Source organism: Drosophila ficusphila, unplaced genomic scaffold, assembly GCF_018152265.1.
Source record: "Drosophila ficusphila isolate 14025-0441.05 unplaced genomic scaffold, ASM1815226v1 contig_198, whole genome shotgun sequence".
Classification (NCBI taxonomy): Eukaryota; Metazoa; Arthropoda; class Insecta; order Diptera; family Drosophilidae; genus Drosophila; species Drosophila ficusphila.
Window position 1 is genome coordinate 11,701,071 of NW_025064092.1, and position 17,423 is coordinate 11,718,493.

At 53.8% G+C, this 17,423-nt stretch overlaps 2 protein-coding genes across 9 annotated transcripts in view; one reads left to right on the top strand and one right to left on the bottom strand.

Moving 5' to 3' along the window:
• Positions 1-4,437, top strand: part of LOC108097091 (alpha-actinin, sarcomeric) — a 17,596-nt gene extending 13,159 nt beyond the window's left edge. For 4 of the 5 annotated variants that reach the window (XM_043207398.1, XM_017199146.2, XM_043207397.1 and 1 more), the window contains exons 6-10: positions 981-1,073; positions 1,150-1,500; positions 1,557-1,735; positions 2,184-3,318; positions 3,471-4,437. In XM_043207398.1, coding sequence (XP_043063333.1) covers positions 981-1,073; positions 1,150-1,500; positions 1,557-1,735; positions 2,184-3,318; positions 3,471-3,629 — 1,917 coding nt within the window. In that variant the 3' untranslated portion in view covers positions 3,630-4,437. Of the gene's footprint in view, positions 1-216; positions 303-980; positions 1,074-1,149; positions 1,501-1,556; positions 1,736-2,183; positions 3,319-3,470 lie in introns of all 5 variants that reach the window. The other variant, XM_017199148.2, reaches the window with a different exon arrangement.
• LOC108097090 lies at positions 3,810-16,704 on the bottom strand. Of its 4 annotated transcripts, none has more exons than XM_043207392.1 (7): positions 16,599-16,704; positions 11,342-15,074; positions 11,266-11,272; positions 10,439-10,672; positions 9,915-10,372; positions 9,672-9,841; positions 3,810-9,611 (listed from the first exon to the last, which is right to left on the bottom strand). In XM_043207392.1, exons 2-7 carry the CDS (start codon positions 14,891-14,893, stop codon positions 6,863-6,865), a joined length of 7,170 nt encoding a protein of 2,389 aa, XP_043063327.1. In that variant the 5' UTR covers positions 14,894-15,074; positions 16,599-16,704; the 3' UTR covers positions 3,810-6,862. The 4 variants fall into 4 exon arrangements, with proteins under 4 accessions (XP_043063327.1, XP_017054634.2, XP_043063326.1 ...); XM_017199145.2 differs by having other exon boundaries at positions 11,143-11,272; XM_043207391.1 differs by having other exon boundaries at positions 9,672-9,838; positions 9,915-10,672.
• Positions 16,705-17,423: the final 719 nt, after the last annotated feature.

Genomic DNA, 17,423 nt, shown 5'->3' on the forward strand with positions numbered 1-17,423 from the left:
ACCTAGTTGATGATTAATTCATTTGTATGTTTGTTGCTTTCTTTCTCTTTCTCTCTTTTTATTATCTCTCTGTGTGCCGCTCGCTCTGCTCATCAAAACCAACAACTGCCATTAACCAATCTGCAACTGCAAAATCGCCACAACAACTACAACAACAACAACTACAACAACCCTCCTGACAAATATTAAACAAAAACACCACACACTCGATCACAGATCTGCAGAACACAGCTTTGCCCGATGAGCGGGCGGTGATGACCTATGTGTCCTCATACTATCACTGCTTCAGTGGCGCCCAAAAGGTCTGTTGTATACGATAAGCCCACCTAGTCACCCCCCAACTCCACCACTCCACACCGATCCCCATTTGAGATGGTTGCCATGATCTACACAATCTAATCAAAATTCAATCTCGGAGTTTATCTGATCACTGATTACTCATAAAAAAGCTGATGAAGGGCACCAATCATGAAATGTATTCCTTGTATCCAATGGATATCCTTCAGCCCGAATTCCCTTTAAACCCTTGACCCCTAAAAAACACGATAAACGCCTCGCGTTAACTAACTAACTGCAGATCTGCATCCAGGGCACCTTAACCCTTGACCGCTTGACCGCATTGGAATGTCCTGCTCTGTCCTCTGTCGCTTTTCCGATGCCTGTTTCCAATGCCTACTTCTGCCATGTTATGATTCTTTCTATATACGCATTAAGGGCACACAGCTCAGCTCAGTTCAGTTCAGTCCAGTTCGAGTCGGTTTCAATCGGTTCGACTTGGTGGCATGGAGCTGAGGTGAGCTGAGCCGCGTCGCCCAGTTCGTGTTCCTGTTCCTGTTTCCTGTTCGTCTTGTTCTCGCTTTTCCAAATCTGAGTTGGTTCCGTGCCCACACACACAAGCACGCTCAGAGCGAAACGATTCGATTGAAGCCTTCTAATGTTGCAACATCCCTCTTCCACCCACCAACCATGCAACCAACCAGGCTGAAACCGCTGCCAACCGCATCTGCAAGGTTCTCAAGGTGAACCAGGAGAACGAGCGCCTCATGGAGGAGTACGAGCGTCTGGCCAGTGATGTGAGTAGCTCAACGGGTTGCCAAAGGGAACTTCACCCAAATTAACCGCATACCTTCCTCCCTGATCCGCGAACAGCTGCTGGAGTGGATCCGCCGCACCATGCCGTGGCTGAACTCGCGCCAGGCGGACAACTCGCTGGCGGGCGTGCAGAAGAAGCTGGAGGAGTACCGCACCTACCGGCGCAAGCACAAGCCGCCGCGCGTGGAGCAGAAGGCCAAGCTGGAGACGAACTTCAACACGCTGCAGACCAAGCTGCGCCTGTCCAACCGGCCCGCCTACCTGCCCACCGAGGGCAAGACCGTCTCGGACATCTCGAACTCGTGGAAGGGCCTGGAGCTGGCCGAGAAGGCCTTCGAGGAGTGGCTGCTGGCCGAGACCATGCGCCTGGAGCGCCTCGAGCATCTGGCCCAGAAGTTCAAGCACAAGGTGAGCTGCAGGCGTCCAAGTGATGGATCACCACCATTTAACCCACCCACTTTCAGGCCGATGCCCACGAGGACTGGACGCGCGGCAAGGAGGAGATGCTGCAGTCGCAGGACTTCCGCCAGTGCAAGCTCAACGAGCTGAAGGCCCTGAAGAAGAAGCACGAAGCCTTTGAGTCTGACCTGGCCGCCCACCAGGACCGCGTCGAGCAGATCGCCGCCATCGCCCAGGAGCTGAAGTAAGTATCCGGCCTGCGCGAGCCCACAAGCTAATCCGATCTATCGATCTATCCCGCCTGCTGCCGTGGCGATCCTTCTGCGTCTGGTCTGCGTCTGCGTCCAGCGTGAGGTTAGGTAGAACTCCACCGCCGCGATCAGTCCATCCACTCGCCATCCATCTGCCAATTAATCAGACCATCGAATCCTGTCCGACTTCAACTTCACTTTTCAAAGCAATCAAACGATCTTTCTTTAGTTCTAAACATTTCTAAACATTATTTCTGAACATTTCGAATTTTGATTCGTTATGAGCTGGAGAAATCCAATCGACGGATCTTCAGAGTCACACTGAATGCATTCATAAGAACGTTCTAACTGACAGCACCCAGCCATTCCCATCCATTGCTTCTCCTGACCAGAAACCCAGGGAGCAGCCACTAATCTGCGATTTGCATCCACCATCCACAGCACCCTGGAGTACCATGACTGCGTGTCGGTGAACGCCAGGTGCCAGCGCATCTGCGACCAGTGGGACCGCCTGGGCGCCCTCACCCAGCGCAGGCGCACCGCCCTGGACGAGGCCGAGCGCATCCTGGAGAAGATCGACATCTTGCATTTGGAGTTCGCGAAGCGGGCGGCGCCGTTCAACAACTGGCTGGACGGGACGCGCGAGGACCTGGTGGACATGTTCATCGTGCACACCATGGAGGAGATCCAGGGCCTGATCCAGGCGCACGACCAGTTCAAGGCGACGCTGGGCGAGGCAGACAAGGAGTTCAACCTGATCGTGAACCTGGTGCGCGAGGTGGAGTCGATCGTGAAGCAGCACCAGATCCCCGGCGGCCTGGAGAACCCCTACACCACGCTGACCGCCAGCGACATGACCCGCAAGTGGAGCGACGTGCGCCAGCTGGTGCCCCAGCGCGACCAGACGCTGGCCAACGAGCTGCGCAAGCAGCAGAACAACGAGATGCTGCGCCGGCAGTTCGCCGAGAAGGCCAATATCGTCGGTCCGTGGATCGAGCGGCAGATGGACGCGGTGACGGCCATCGGCATGGGCCTGCAGGGCTCGCTGGAGGACCAGCTGCACCGGCTGAAGGAGTACGAGCAGGCCGTCTACGCCTACAAGCCGAACATCGAGGAGCTGGAGAAGATCCACCAGGCGGTGCAGGAGTCGATGATCTTCGAGAACCGCTACACCAACTACACGATGGAGACGCTGCGCGTCGGCTGGGAGCAGCTGCTCACCTCGATCAACCGCAACATCAACGAGGTGGAGAACCAGATCCTCACCCGCGACTCCAAGGGCATCAGCCAGGAGCAGCTGAACGAGTTCCGCAGCAGCTTCAACCACTTCGACAAGAACCGCACCGGCCGCCTCTCGCCCGAGGAGTTCAAGTCGTGCCTCGTCTCGCTGGGCTACTCGATCGGCAAGGACCGGCAGGGCGACCTGGACTTCCAGCGCATCCTCGCCGTCGTCGACCCCAACAACACTGGCTACGTGCACTTTGACGCCTTCCTCGACTTCATGACCCGCGAGAGCACCGATACCGACACTGCCGAGCAAGTCATCGACTCCTTCCGAATCCTGGCAGCCGACAAGGTAGGCTGCTCCTATTTTGGGGACTTCCTATCCAAGAACTGAATCGCAGATAAGCTATATATATAGTATATAGAGCTGTTCAGCACTTGTAGGGGAATCCGCTCCGATCTTCTCTTCATGACTATACCACAACCGATGTCTTCTATTTTTAGCCATACATTTTGCCCGACGAACTGCGCCGCGAGTTGCCGCCAGACCAGGCCGAATACTGCATCCAGCGCATGCCGCCCTACAAGGGACCCAACGGAGTGCCCGGTGCCCTGGACTACATGTCCTTCAGCACAGCTCTCTACGGCGAGACCGACTTGTAAGAGGAGCGCCCGGGCAGTGCACACTCCGCGTCGATTCGAGCAGAGCCAGATCATATAATAATGATAAACTTTAATATAACAATATTAATAAACATAGATTTATTATACCTACACTCGTAACGGTAGCTGCAGAAGAACTTCAGAGCATCATGTGAAGATGAATATACATATTCTATTCTATTTATTAATTTCCGTCTCGAGCCGATGTATGCGGACCATGCATACAAAATAAACAACAAATGGAAAACAACAAATTATGAACACACATACATTATACACATTTGTAAAACAGCAAGCAAAGCAACCATCAAGTGCATATCGAATATTTAAATCTAATTCTAAAACCAAGTCCAAAACAAAAACATCAACAAAACGCTAAACATTATTTTTTGAAATTTATGTTAATAAAAACAAAATCCATACATAAAACAGCCAATAACGAATGAAATCGACAGATCTGAGGAAGGTACTACTTTCTTCGAAGCTAAGAAGCGAAAAGAGACAAGCAGGCAGAGGGAGGGAGATAGCAGTAGAAGCTGGGGCCACTCAACTACTTCCGTTTCCGCTTGCGAACCTAGAGTTTCACCACCTGAACAGAGATGGCGATACACCGAGAGAGGGACAGAGAGAGAGAGAGAGAGACCACTAGATGACTAAGGATCCTGTTACAAATATGCTCACACAGTTACTGTAGCTATTTATTCATCAACAATTTCAAAGCTCTAGTTTCCGCTTTCCTCGGATATGTTCACATTTTCACAGACACAAAACTCCGATAAAGAAAGATGAATAAATTGATTTCTTGGTGGATACTGTGTTTTCGTGTAGCGATCGCTGTCGGTTTGTCATTAAGATAAGGAAGTTGCCCCGCGGATTCCAGAGTTCAATAAAACCATTGGGTTTCTTAGCTGGACATTGGGAAATTTATTTCTCGATTCGTTGAAATTTTGATTCTTGGAAATCGCTTTAAAATATTGCATAAATAAGTTATAAGTGTAAGATGTGTTCGGATCGAATGATCTATCAGCTACAAAGTTCTACATAAACACACGCGCACACGCACATGTACGTGCTGATTCACACACAGGCACACAATTTCCATGGGGCTTTAGAAAACCAGGTTTGATCAAGGCAATCAATGTTTTTCATGGTCGTCAGAGAGAGGTCCTGGGGAACGGCTCCTTTCCACCTCCACCTCCAGCTCCGAGCTCCGATTCGCATCCGTTGTAATGAAGCGAAATGGGAGTTGCTGTCCTTTTCAATATACCCTTGCAGTTGACTTTGTTACATGGACCCCATGACGGGATACATTTAGCCTATATATGTAGTGATTACAGGGACTTGGAAGGTTTGTTGCCCATATCTGTTAGATGGAGATCTTTGAAGCCTTGTTGAAATCGAACAACTATATCCTATAACTACATCAACTGCTTTTAAAGATGATCACATAAACCTTGAGAGGTTGTCGTTTACAACGGTTAGGAGTTGTGCCAAAATCGGAAGACTATATCGCTGACATAACTGCTTTGTAATGGGAGATAATGCAATGAATTGTGGATTTTCATTGAGTTTGTACTATATCCGAAGGATCGGCTTTAGGTTTTGTATAATCACTGCAAGGGTATAACAACTTTGGCACGCCAAAGTTAGCTCCATTCGTTTATTTTCGTATGGTTTGTATGGTATTATTCAACTTCCGCTTTATAAATACATTTTCAATGTTCAACAACAACAATTGAATTCTCATATGTGTATAAATATATCTATGCTTAACGGACTAATTTACAATTGTATCTTTCGCCTTCTCTCTAAAATATCTATAGAGCGTGTATATATAAATCCATATATATATGTATATAGGTATATATGCTGTGTTTACTATACTTGTCGAGAAAGCTTTTTAATTTGTCATTTAAAATTTGCAAATTAATTTCACTTTACTACCAACGCTTTTGCTTTGCTTTTGCTTCGCTTAGGCAGCTACGATTTTAGAATTCCTTGGAATGGAACAGAGGCCACCAGAGGCACAAAGAACACCGATCAATTTGATTGTTTGTGGTTCACACTTGCTTTTGCTTTCGATTTCAGTTTGGGTTCGGGCTTACTGTGTTGAATTAGCATTTAGTCTGTATTTTATAGTTTTGTATTTGTTTCCATGTAAATATGTACAATTTCGGAGTTAATGTTAGGTTGCTATCATTATCTGTGTCTGAATCTGTGTAGGAGTGGGTTTCGGAGGCGTAATGGATGAATGGATAAATGAAGATACAAAATGGTCCTCTTATCGAATCGGCTTGCCCACTGCTGAGTGGAAGTGTGGTGTGTTGGGAGTACTCCTGGTAGTTTGGTCTGTGGAAAGCATTGGGATTAAGGCAGAAACTGGCGTCCTGGGATCCTGTTCTCCGACACTGCTCCTAAGATCAGCAGCAGACCGAAATTAAATAAATATTTCTTGGCCACAGTTTATATTTGTGCTGAATTTTCTCATTAAAGTGTGTGTATGAGTGTGTGTGTGTGTGTGTGTTGGTGCGAGCGTGTTGGTGTAGCAGTGGGGGTGTGTGTGTGTGTGTTTGGGGGTCGCTTACAAATCTATAAACCGTTTAGCTCTAGCAATTTTGGTATCTATAATACACGAACCGCAAGTTATTATAGCCGTAAATCTAATTAAAAAAATATAGTTTAATCCTACAATGATAGAGTTGCATAGTTTAGAGCAAGGTCTATGCCATCTCTAACTATCCGTATCCGTATCCGTATCCGTATCCACATCCACATCCATATCCGTATCCGTGTCCGTATCCTCGTCCGCATCGGCGTCCTCTGCTTCGATCATTTGTTACCTCGTCTTCTGCGTCTGTGGCATCGACTCAAGTGCCTAACTAGTGGGGTTCCTTATGGGCTAATCGTATTCGTAACCGTCTCTCGTTCTATACACAATCAACGTTATGTAATCTTACAACTATCTTGATTCCTCATCTGTTTCATGTCTGTCCGCTCATTGTGTTTCGGTTTATCAGTTTATCAGTTGATCAGTTTATCTGTGTATCACTTAGTCTACTGAAGCCATGGAATTAGGGAGTTTGTGATATCCATGGAGCCGGCTCCTCCGCCGGTCACCTCGATTGCTGCTGAAGCTCGCCGTTTAAGCTGCTGGCCGTTGTTTGCTTGTTGATCCTGCTGCTTCGCCTGGTGCCTGCCGATGCCGCTGCTCTTGGCGGCCTCCTCCGCCGTCATCAGTCCTTGCCCGAGGAGCAGGTGCCGCTGCCCCCCATGTCGCCGCCCAACTGCTGCGGGATCACCGTGAGACTCTTGGGTATCTTCGACATGATGGCGTTCTCGATGAGCTTCTGCTGGTGCTGCTGCTGCTGCTGCTGCTTGAGGGTGAACATCCCTGCCGCCGACTTGCTGGCCGATGCCCCGCCACTCGTTGCCGTGGCTGGTTTGGCCGTGAGATGTGGCAACTTGCTGGCGGAATTGCCGGCACCGCCTCCTCCTCCGTTTCCGTTGAGCAGGTACTGGTTCGAGTCGGGGAAGTTCTTCCACAGCCAGGAGCTGTTGCTGTTGTCCAGCGGACTGGGCAGCAGCGGCTGGAAGCTGGCCGCCTGGTTGCCAATCTGCGGATTGGTCAGCGGCGGCATCGGCTTGGGCGCCAACCTGGCCAGCCTCACTCCCGCTCCCGCTCCCGCAGCTCCTCCTCCCGGCTGCAAAGTGGGCAGTTGCTGCTGCTGCTGCTTCTGCTGCAGCTGCTGGAGCTGCTGGCGCGCCGTGTGCTGCTGGGCCAGCTTCACCATGTTCGAGAAGGCGGCCGCCGAGGCGGCGGAGCTCTGCTGCTGGTGCTGAAGCGTCATTCCCTGCTGCTGTTGCTGCTGCTGGTTCTGCGGCTTCTGCTTGGCGTTGGCCTTCAGCAGCTGGTCGCGCAGCAGCTTCTCCCTGCGCAGGATGCACATGCGGTTGTAGTCGAAGATGGAGATGAGATATGGCTTTCCGCCGGACTGCACCTGCACCAGGGCGGGCAGCCGGCGACCGTCGGCGGTCTGGTAGAGCGCGTGCGACTTGTTCGGCACCTTGTGCTGATCCTCCAGCGGGATCAGAGTCGGCTTCCAGTTCTTGCTCTCGTGCCGCTCCTGGGCTGACCGCAGAGTGTCCGGTAGGATGACCACATTGGGCGGAGGCGGCCCTCCCCGGCTTCCTGCTGCCCCACTGGCCGTTCCAGCTCCCGCTGAAGGCCCTGCTCCAGATCGTTGGGGATGCAGCCGCTTGCCGGGATGGTTTCCGAGCAGACTGTTGCCCGCCGCCGCCGCCGCTGCTCCGCTCGTGCGCCGCCGATGGAGGCTGATGAGCTCCGGCGGTGAGTTCAGCAGTTGGGCCACACTCGGAGGCTTCTGGGCCCCACCAGTTCCCGAAGCAGATCCCGATCCCGATGCCGCGCCCTGCTGCTGGTGCTGGTGCATTGGGGGCTTCAGCTTGGACTGCAGGCTGAGCAGTGCCGCGGAGGCCGGATCGCTCTGGCTGCCGAGCAGCTTGTTGGCCACGTCGAGGATCTTGTGCTGCTTCTCGGCTCCATGGCTCGCCGTGGTCTTGTTGGCCAGCGAAGCGATGGAAGTGAGAAAGTTCTTGGATGCCGAAGCCGAAGCTGAAGTGGTCGAGTGGGAGGCGGCCGTCAGCGGGACAATCTCCACGGCCTTGTTCATCCCCAGGAGGTTGGTCTTCAGAATACTGCGACTGTTGCCACTGTTACTGTTACCGCCAGCCGCGGGCACCAGTGGTGGTGCATCCTTGGAGGAGGCGGGCGCGGCGGCGGGCACCTTTGTTACGGCCACCTCCGGCGCGGAAGCAGCCGACGAGCAGCTGGACGGCGAGGAAGCAGCGGACGAGGAACTGGACGCCGAGGATCCGCTGCTCGAGAGCTGCGACTTCTCCTTGGGCCGAGCGATGATCGTCACCGCGTTCGAGCTGAGCTGCTTGGTCAGCTTGTCCACCGACACTGTGCCGAGGCGGTCCAGGAGCGAGTCCTCCTGCCTGGCGTCCGACTCCTCGTCGCCCACTCCGACGCCGGTTCCCTCCTCGCCTTCGCCGTCGTCGTCGTCGTTGAGCTCCACCAGCGGAATGACAGGATCGGGCAACGCGTGCTGCTCTGCCGCGCTGCCTGCAGAGGTGGAGACGTGGGTGGTCGCGGGCGAGGTGAGGGCGGTGGCGAGCACACTGGCTCCCGCATTCTGGGGGATGCCGCTGCGCTTGCCGGAGGAAGTCGAGGCAGAAGGGCTGCCAGTGCTGCCCGTGGTGGCCAGTCCGCCGCAGTGACCGTGGTCGAACGAGTTCAGGCGCTGGCGAACGGTCTCCGTGTAAACGGTGGCGTTCGAGGAGGCGTGCGGGGCCAGGACGAGATCGCCGTTGCGGTAGTACTTCTCCAGCAGGATCAGGTGGCGCAAGAAGGAGCTCTGGTTGCCGTACGGCTTCTGCAACTCCTCCCACAGGCGGCGCGTCGGCTCGTCGTACTGCAGGAACGTCTGCACCCGCGTCCAGCCCTCCGGAGTCCGCTGGCTGCTGCTGCACCCGAACGGAACCTTGAACTGAACGCCCAGCTCCTCTTCGCCGTGGAACAGTTCTCGCATCGAGATGTTTGGGTTCCCGCGCAGCACGTTCGAGATGTCTGCCCCGGATCCGGATCCCGAGCCGGATCCCCCTGCGGCTCCCGCCGCTGTGGCAGGTCCTGCTCCGGCCGCTCCTGCCCCGTCGGCTGCCAGGTTCTGCTGCAGGATGGCCTGCAGCTTGGACATCTGCTTACTGGAGTCCAGGGCGGCGATCGAGGAGCTGCTCGAGTTCGAGTCGATGGGTCCGTCGTAGTCCACCACCATGGGCATCTCGACGTCCTCGTGTCCGTCCGCGGTCGCCCTCTCTGTCTCCGCTGCATTGGGCGGCTCCTCCTCGTCCGCCTCGGACGCCTCGTGGCTGCCGTCCTGCAGGTTGTGCACTTTGAGGAGCCTGTTGGTCAGATACAATTGCAGTGGGTAAACAACTACAGAGGTGAGCAGTCAAACTTACCTTTTCCTGTAGTTCTTGACGAACTCCGCCTTCTGGGACTTTGTGCTATCCGGCGGCTTCATCAGCAGGTTGGCGAAGTAGCGGCACAGCTTGCAGACGGCGGTGCCCATGCCCAGCTGCACCGGAATGCCCATTTCGGACAGCGCCTTCTCCAGCCGGTCCGTGTCCTGCTGAGAGGCAACAGCACAGCAATAAGCACACTCTTTGGAGCGGCGGCAAAAGCAAAGGCAAAAGCGCACTCACCGTGGTTATGTTGTACATGTGGTTCTTGCCCAGCCTCCGCTTGCAGAGCACGCAGCCGGAGAACTGGATCACCGTGTTGTAGTGCGACTCGCATAGCCACACGATGGAGGAGCCGGCGGGGATCTCCAGGCTGAGCTGGAACTTCTTCACGCTCTTGCGGATGCACTTGCGCCGCAGCGAGTGTCCCGCTGCCTCGGCGCAGTCCTTCACGGCGCAGGAGCGGTGCGGACCAGCCCCCGAGGCTGTCGCCCCCGCCTCGCCTCCCGCTGTCGGGATGACGCCACTTTCGCCGGCGAAGTGCTTTTCCAGGGCGGCGCTGGCCGCCGAGCTTCCAACGCCCGTCTCCAAGTGCCCAGGGGCCGAGAGTCGCTTCTTGTAGGAGGGCGCATTCGCGCGACGGTCGACGTGCCTGAAGCAGGCGTCGCACAGGCAATTGTCCACCGTCAGTTTCTCCTCGTCTGCGAATGAGGAGGCGGAGGCAAAATCAAGCTGGTAACCAAAAAACGCCAGGTGTATGGACTTACTGGCTAGGATCTTCTGCTGGCGCTCCACAGACTTGATCTGGCCGACGTGGCAGGGAGTGTCGTAGAGTCCAAACTTGCCGCTGCAGTAGTAGCACTGGTCCTCGCAAAGCCTTCCCGGGTGGAACTTGAACGAAGAGGCCTTCTCCGGAATGAGGATCTTCTCCTTCTCGTCCTTCTTGACCATCTGGTAGAACCCGTGGTCCGCCTGTCCCTGGCTCTCGGAGTGAGACGAATCTGTGGGAGAAGACGGCTCGTTAGGTGACGTACTCTTCGATCCTCTAGCCGGCGTTATTCCGTCAGTGCGTCTGTGTCTCTGAGTGTTCGGGGGGATGGGAACGGTTAATGGGGATGAATGGGGCGACGGTACCACACACAGCGCAGCGTACAGTGCATGAAATCGAGGGGGTGATGACTCCCAAATGACAAAGCTGAAATGAGTGTGCACTCTAGGTGGGTGGAAATCAAACCGAACCATTTTTGCTTCAGGGAAGCTTCTAAAGCTGCTTAAAGCTAAAGTGCAACGGAGTTCGATTTTAAAGCCCGCATATAATCAAGTAACGGAAGTTTTCATATTGAGTTTCAGTGGTTAGCCACTCTGCTCCATTCGTTCGGTTTGCTTTCTAAGAGTGAACAGAGTGAACGGCCAGCTGGAGCTGGGCCAACTGGATATGCTACTCCCGACGGGAGACCTGATCTATACGCACAGTGCTGGGGCGCAGAGTTGCTACCGTGCAGGGCTACCGCGGAGTGGTGGTTGTTAGTCGAGCTGAAACGGTTATTGGTCTTGCGGCCGGGATTACCAGTGGTTACAACAAACTTTCTCGCACCTTCGTTCTGTAATGAGAAGACGGGGAAGCGCAGTCGTTAGTGAAGAGCAAACGGGAAAGCGCGCGGCAAACTCACCTCGTTCTGAATCGTGTAGTAGGAGTCCTCGGCGTGGGTGCCGTACTGGTCGGCCGATCGGTCCGCAGCCCCGTGACCGCGAGCGCGTCCCTTCTGGAATGTCATCTTGAGCGACTGCCGTCGAACGCCAGCACCTGCCCCTGCCCCTGCTCCCGCTCCCGAACCCGATCCGAAGGCACCGCTCGACTTGCGTGTGGCGCTGCCCACCGAGGAGGAGGAGGTGGAGGAGGCCGAGGAGGAGCCGCTGCCGCCATGTATTACTGTCCCCGTGGGCAGGGCCGCACTGCCGCCCACGCCGCCGTTACTGCTCCTGTTCAGCTTGATGACCGTCTTCAGTGTGCCGCTGGACTCCACGTGGGTGGCACTGCCGCCGCCGCCGCGTGCTCCCTGTCGCTTGTGCTGGTTGTGGTGGTGCTGCTGGAGCTGCAGCTGCGCCTGGCGGGCCTGCGCTTCGAGCAGGATCTTGCGCCGCTGCTCGGCGGCCTGGTGCGTGAGCAGACCCAGGCTCTGCAGGTGGATCTCCTGCTCCTGGCGCAGCAGCTGGAGGTGCTCGTCGCCGATGGACTCCTGCTTGACGTTTGCCTTCTCGTCTGCGTCTGCCTCCGCTCCGATCCCCTTGACCAGCTCCTTGGTCAGCAGCTCCGGCTCCTGTTCGACAGCCATCGCAGAAAGTGGCTTCTCCTCGTCTTCGTCTTCCTTGAGGGTCAGCTGGATGTCCAGACCCTCGGCAGCAGTGCTGGCAGCCGAGGTCGACAGGTTCTCCTTGTTGTCCTCGTGGCCACAACTCGTTTCCGTTGCGTCTTCTGCCAAGTGTTCTGCCAGGAGGTGATCCGTCTGTTCCTTCACGTCGATATAGGACTCCTCCAGCTCCATGGCCACCATTTCGTCCGCAGGCGAGGCGTCTTTGGGAGGCTCGCACTCCTCCGTTTCCTCGCCGCCAGCCATTGACGCCTCAGCGTCGTCTTTGCACTCGAGTGGAGCGACGTCCTCTGGCTGTTCGCTTTCAATCTTTTTCTGGCTCAGTGCATTGCCACTGGCATCCAACACGCCCTCCTTGGCTAGCTCCTCCATGATCTCGTGCTCGAAGTCGTCGTAGTCATCTGAATGGAAGTACGCTTCGTCCGGCTTCACCTTTTCGCCAGGCTGTTCCGAAGTCCCATCGCCATCGCCATCGACTTCGAAGCTCTGGCTCAGCAGAAGCGGCGTCTCATGACCATCGTTGCTCTCGTCCAGGCGGAGCTCGCCGGCTTTGATTGAGCTGTTCGAACAGGTGTCGTCCTCAGCCTCGGCCATAATTTCGACTGTAATTTTAGCGGGAACCTCAGGCAGAGTTTCGGGAAGGGCTTCTGGCTGAGCAGCAGCCCCAGTTCCGCCCTCTGCTTCCACTTGCGGCACCTTCTCCTGCTCCCCCTTCTCGTGGGACACTTTGCTCTGCGGCTTAGGCGACTCCTCCTGAAGCACTTCGCTGTCGACAGACATCTCTGTGTCGGCATCCGTGTGATTGCTGCTCACCGTCTGGACTATTTCGCCCAGTTCCGGGTCCTTCTCGATGCCCAGGTTGTTTTCCAGGAACTCGGGCTTCTTGTAGAACTTCCGCACACTGACCGCACTCACGCCCTCGCTGATCATCTCGGGGCTGAGCGATGGAGCCTTCCCCGCAGCCGAGGGCACTGCGGCCGGTTGACTCCCGGATTGCAGCGAGGATTCCTTAGCTGCAGCCGCCGGCAACTCCTTTGGTTTCACTGCGGGATCGGCGGGATCTGCGCACTTGCTGGCGCTGTCCGTGTCCACAGTGAGTGGTTCGATGCAGGCATGACCGTTGGCGCTCGACGCACCCGAGGTGGAGGGCAGGCTCTCCGGCAGCAGACTGTCGTCGAAGTCCGGCGTCAACTTCTCCTGCTTGATGTCCACGGCGGCCAGCAGCAAGTCGTCCATGGACGAGGCCATGCTGTCCTTTGAGTCCTCGTCCCCGGCGCCGCCCTGCGAGCTGGGTGCCAGCGAGCTGGCCGAGGCAGTCTTCCGTGTGCTGGAGCCCACGCGGCGCCGCTTCGGAGGCGCCGGTTCCTGAGCAACAGGTGTCAGGATGCCCGGCGATCCTGCCTTGCTCAGTCGCGTGGCGCGCGTCGTGGCCGCCGGCGAGGATGAGTTTCTGTTCTGCGGGCGCCCACGTCCCCGCCGGCCGCCCGAGATCGGAGCAGGCGTTGGAGTGGGTGTGGGTGTGGGTGTGACTGACGGCGAGATGCTGCTGACCTCGTTGGCATCCACCAGCTCCTGTTTGATGCCCACAGCAGCGGAGTCCTCGTCTGGTGCTTCGGCCTCCTCCGTCTTCACCACCTCCACCTTGCTGTATTTGGCGCCACTAGTGGCCTCGGGATCCACTTCGGCGTCCTGGGAGCGCTTCCGTTTTACCGCAGGCTCGAGGGGCGGAGCAATCGCCACTGGCTTCTTCCGGCGCCCCCGGGACGGTAACGGTTGCTCCGTGACTGCGGAGGATGTGGCAGCCGAGGACGCGGAGGCAGAGAGAAGGGCGCCCACGGCGGAGGACTGGCGACGGTTGCGGGTGACCCGCGTGTTGATCGCCTGCTCGTAGGCGATCGATTTGCGGGTGACTCGGTTGCAAGTGGGGGTCACTGGCGCCATTGGAGCCTTCTCCTTCTCTTTGTCCTTTTCTTTATCTGCATCTTTGTTTGGATCAGTATCTTTTTCCTTCTCCTTCTCCCTATTTTGCTCTGCAGCTTTCTCTTCTTCTGCAACCCTTTCTTTTTTAGCACTTTTTTCTTCCTCTGCAGTTGCTTCACTTTCAGCAGCTTTATCCTTCTCAGCATCCTCCGAGATATCCTTTTGCTTTTCGGTTTCCCGCTCTTCCTCCTTGTCTTTTATGTATTTGTGGTCTTTTTTGTCCGAGGTCGACAGGGATTCCAGTTCGCTGCCCTCGCTGGCCAGCTCCTCCTTGGCCCCAGCTGCTGCTCCCGCATCTGACGCCCCAACAGGCGCCTCCTCGGACTTGACTTCTTTGGCTTCTTTCAGATCCTTGATGGACTTGCGTCCCCGAATGACGGGAGCCATGGATCGCTCCGTGGAGCTCTTCCGCTGGCCACCTGATCCCGTTGGCTCCTCGGCGTCCAGCACTCCGTCGACCACCTCACGCCTGCTGGTAGTGGGCGAGCCGAGCAGGAGCAGTGGCGAGGAGTGCCGGGTGACCCTCAGGCTCTTGGCGGCTCCTCCTTCGCCGACGCTGGGCGTGACGCCCGGGGTTGGCGTTGGCGTGGAACTTGGCGTCTTGGAAACCGGGTGGGACCCCTTGGCATCCTGCTCCTTTTCCGCCGCCACCTCTATTACGCTTGTTGCTGAAGGATCATCCGGGGCCTCCTCTGGCGGCGTTGAAGTATTTGCCTTGACAATAATGTCAGGCTTTTCGCTGCAGCCCGTCGCTGGGTCCTCGCCGCTTGCCGGATTCACCACGCTGGCATTGGCATTGTCGTCCAAAGGGGCACCTGCTGCGGTGGCTTCGTCAGCACCTCCAGCGCCTCCTGTCGGCTTCCGGCTAGACATGCTCGAGGGGCCCTGGGCAGCTGCTGCCGACGTTGCCGCTCCTATATTGGCCGTTCCCCCGTCGCCTTCTGATCCTGCTGCTCCACCACCTCCTGTTGCTAATTGCGATCCGATGCTGCTTGTGTCCAGTTTGAGTCGCAGTGATTTGGTCCCATTGGTTGACTGTGATGTGGAGAATTACCTGCAGGGGTTAAAGGAGTAAGTTACCGAGTCAAACTACTGATCAGCCATGCGGGAATAATATCCTAGTTAGCAATGGATTCGCTCATTTTGTTATAGTTTTTTTTCTTTTAAATTTAATTGATTAAATGTTATAAAAAAGAAATGCATTTTCCTATCCCAATTACAACTTTAAAATAAAAAGGATTTAAAAATTACTGATTATAAGCTTTGCCAATCTTTTACGGCACTTTAATAAAATTCATTGCAAAAACCTAAGCGCATATCTATCTGGTTAGCACAGCTTTATGGCCCTGGCTTTCACCTGGCTCAAACGCAAGCGGCTTTCTTAGCCGCTTTCGGCTCATCCCCACTGCAAGTCAAAATTCCAGGACAATCCGTCCGCTCGACTCCAGAAAAATACAACTAGAACATTAAACATGCTTTTGCGGTCGCCACTAAGCCCCCGTCTCCTTTTAGCCCCTTTCCACTCCCCCTTTTACCAACGCTCTCTACCGATTCTGAAAAACAAGTTTTGACAGCAGCTGGAAGTTGCGATATGCGAGAAAAGCGAAACGAGAGAAGAGTGGAGAGCAGAAGAGAGCGTAGTAGATGAAGAAGCAGGCCAAAGCGGAGAACCTGAAGAATTGATGGCATGTTGAATAATCCTCAAATTAAGTATCCTGCTTCGGCCGATTGCTATGCTTCAGGTTCTTGTTCGTCTGATGATCCCAGCGGATTTTGACAGGCGCCATTTTAGTGTGACCAGAGGGAGCCGCGCACACTTGGCGAGAGATTTTAAATTGCAGTTTGCACCGGCAAGGAAAAGCGGAAAACTCACACAGACACACACACATCGCACACCAGCAAGCACAACTGACACAGTGACGGCAACAAAACAGACGAATAAAGGAAGTAAAAGAGAATGGCGAATAACAAAATGACGACCCCGCAGCCGTATCGATGTGTGAATACACACCACCAAATAGAATTTACACATACACACTCGCGGCACAGTGTGCAAAAACGCCGCGATTGTAAACACGAACGGAGCGGAAGAAGCGGAAAAGCAGAGGAAGCGAACGGAAACTAGCCGCACAATTTTCACAAAGCGGAAAAGTTGTCAAAGAATTCGCAGAGTTGCCAACATACAATCTTTCATTCGCTCTCTCGTTCGTTCGGCAAAAAGGAAAATTCGTGGAAATGGTCTTCGGCAGAGTTGCAACAAGAACTGGCAGGGGGAAATGCGAGACGAAGAACCAGAACAGTGGGGCACACACACAAAAAATGGGTGGCAGTGACGTACAAGCACACCCAAAGTGAGCTCACACAGACACAACCAGCACACACGCACACACACCGATACAGACAGGCAGCAGCGAGCAGCAGAAAATTTCTTTTTCACTAGGTTTTTGCAAAAAACAAACGCGAGCAACAATAAACGAACGCCCGTCCCCTGGCAACGCTTTTCATTTTGCACAATCACAGTCCGAAAGGGCAAGGAAAACGCTTCCTTTCGTTTTCTTTGCGTTCCGCAGGTACTCACCGAATAGCAACAAACAAAAAAAAATAATAATAAAATAAAATGCAGAACCCGAACAAGAGTTGTGAACGCAAACACGGTGCGAAGCGAAATAACGAGCCAAAATGGAGAGCAAGAGAGCGACGCTCGAAAAGGCGGCGAAAAACGTGAACTCGCCGCGGCTCGCCGCCGCTCTCGGCCGTTCGATATAATGCACTATCGCAGGCGCTTTGGTGCAACTCTGCTTGTGGGCGGCGGGAGGACAATCCTGCTGCCACGAGAGGACCTAAAATGATAATATTATAATATTATTAAAAGGGGTATTTTAACTTGACTATAATTTAAAAAAAAACTTATATTACCGGGACTAAATATTTTAGGACGGCTTTGAATTCTGTTAGGAATTAAACATGTTGATTTTTTACTTTCAAAGAAAATATATATAATATTTATATTAACAATTATAAAAAGACCTAAAATGATAATATTATGATCGTTTTAAAAGCGACTTTTTAACTTGACCGTGACTAAACATTAGAACGGTTTTTAGTCAAGCAAGTTAATCTTCTTACTTTCACAGGATTGATATGTAATACATATTTATAAGCCCAAATTGTGGATGCAAGAGATTAAATTAAAAATGATTCGTTTTGTGAAATTCTGTCATGTTTCGTTGTTTGCCACCCAATTTGATGTGTTTAATGGCAATACTACACCACTAATAAACTTTTCAATTTAGAAAGAAATGTTTTCAAACATAAATAAAAATCACACCCTTACACCATAAATGTTATTTTGCATCAATTTAAGCGATTCTTAATTAATTTCTTTTTATTTAAGCTAGTGCAC